The sequence below is a fragment of the Triplophysa rosa genome, unplaced genomic scaffold (assembly GCF_024868665.1).
Source record: "Triplophysa rosa unplaced genomic scaffold, Trosa_1v2 scaffold829, whole genome shotgun sequence".
Taxonomy (NCBI): Eukaryota; Metazoa; Chordata; class Actinopteri; order Cypriniformes; family Nemacheilidae; genus Triplophysa; species Triplophysa rosa.
In genome coordinates this window covers 1-2,236 of record NW_026634844.1, presented here as the reverse complement: position 1 = coordinate 2,236, position 2,236 = coordinate 1, and the positions used below count along the sequence as shown (strand labels likewise).

At 33.0% G+C, this 2,236-nt stretch overlaps 1 protein-coding gene across 1 annotated transcript; it reads right to left on the bottom strand.

Moving 5' to 3' along the window:
- Window positions 1–597: 597 nt before the first annotated feature.
- Window positions 598–2,085, bottom strand: LOC130551253 (alpha-2-macroglobulin-like protein 1; the record flags this gene model as incomplete). Its single annotated transcript, XM_057328807.1, has 3 exons — window positions 598–672; window positions 1,403–1,559; window positions 2,004–2,085. Coding segments are annotated over 3 exons (314 nt in total), but the record flags the coding sequence as incomplete, so codon positions are not given.
- Window positions 2,086–2,236: the final 151 nt, after the last annotated feature.

Here is a 2,236-nt window from a genome sequence, read left to right as displayed (position 1 = left end):
AAAGTACTCTTATTAACTGACCAAAGTATTACAAATGTGAGAATTATACATTAAAGCACAGATTTTAAAGTTAGACTTTGCATTTTGATGTCAATTCCACTATTGCACACACATATAATACACAAAGTATTTAGTTTAATTACATCAAAAGTAACTGTAATTAAATTACAGAAAAAATAAGAGTAATCCCTTACTTTACTTTTTCAAGGGAAAAGTAATTAAATTACAGTAACTAATTACTTAGTAACTAGTTACACCCAACACTGGTTAGGAATAGCACAGACAAAGTCTTAGTTTGTTTACATTAAAAAGAGACGTTTGTATTGTTAACTTGATTTGATTTGGAATTTGTTTTAAAGTAGCAATTTAGTTTTGTCAATTGACCAAGTATATTTTTATTTTACAAAGAAATGTGCAGTATATGAGACATAATAAAAGGGCAGTTGTTCATTTCTAATTTGTCATTCATTTTGAAAAAAAAATAGTGAAAAAAACGTATCGTGAGAACAGTGTCGTGAATCGCATCGCATCTTGAGCTGAGGGAATCGTTACATCCCTAGACACCAGTACTGTGTAACACTGAGAACTCATACTCACAGATTTATTTATGCCCATCTCCAACAGAGCTGCGGTTATGTATGCAGTTAGAGTGACATGATCACTGACTCCATCCTGTGAAAGCAGAAGATATTACATACGGAGGCGTTAGAATTAAATGTTAATGTTCACTGGAATATGAGCTATAGTGCATTCAAGAATGAATTGCTTGAACTACACGTGTCAATGTCTGTGGCTACACATCACACTGTATGAAAACATAACCAACGTACAAAAACAAAAATTACAAATATGAATTGTTTTTTTGTCCAAGACAGCTGTGTATCCTGCTTCTCAAATCTTTCTAACAAAAAGACATATTTTCTATTTCTGTTTCAGAAAAGACCTTAACAATGTTTCAACAGGTGCATGTATTTGGCAAGAAGTCAGTGATCCCAAACATTCCTTGCTATACTATGCGCATTCATTTAATAGCTTTATATTCCAGAAATATTTTAACAAATGACCCGTCACAATTCTGCTAAAGTATTGGAGAAAAATGCATAACTGAGAATTCTGTTATATAAAAAAAACATTATTAAGTTTTACTAGCTGTTTTAAGCTTTACTAGCCAAAATATCACTCTGAAAACTATGTTATATGTTAAAATACTTTTAACAAAACTTGTGTTGGCCCTTTTTTATTTAACACAAAATTACATCTAATGTGGTAAAATGACACATGATGTGTTTACTAGCATAACACAAACAATGTGTTAATAAATCAAACTTATTATTACTAGGTTGTGCCCTTTATGCAGGACAGAGAATTTAAGCTTTGTTTTCTTTCTCTCTCCTGTACTCACCCTCATTAAACTGTAAACGAATGGGCCCACTGAGGCATAGCACCCATTTGTCTGCTGCTGCTGACTCAACCAAGTCTTTGCCTGGTCGATATGTGTCTGATCTATGAATACATACTTCTTTGCCCCTCCAAATGTCTTCATTACGAATGCAGTTAACCTGATAACAAAAAAATACTGTTAAATGTCCATGATCTAATAAATCATGATCTCACCTGCTTTAATATTTTGAAGAAATTCATTGGCTGTGTTCAAAAGGGAGTCATGCTGATGCAGCCCATTCAGGCAATGAGAAAACTCATTACTCATGAATTAAAAAAAATTAAATTATTCATTTGTGAATTCATTTATGTATGTAAACCTCTTCATTAAATGGCGTTTTCGCCAAGGGCTGAATTTTTGTATGTTTTTTGACCTGCATTGATGGTTTACCTGTTTGTATTTCATTTTTCATTAGGTTGTGGATAACCTTTCTAAATTCATTGTAAACTAATTCAGCGTGGACTTCCTAATAAGCGCTTTAAAATGATAGGAGATCACAATCCAAACAGAAAACACAATGCATGCAGCGGAATGTTTTTATTGTCTTTCTAGGGAAACTTACCAAGTGTTACCAGAGGCATCTCTCATTCCGTGAAGGCTGTAAGATCCATCATCATGCTTGAATGTCAGCTCTATTTGGTAACCTGCAAGCAACATAAGAAGTCTGAAGGGTTTGATATGTAAATTATTTTGTAGTATCTTGTAGAAAGTTAAGAAGCCCAAGATCTCAAAACACATGGGATTAGCAAATTACGATATGCAATTGTAAGGATGACAGTTTTTTACTAGTGTGAT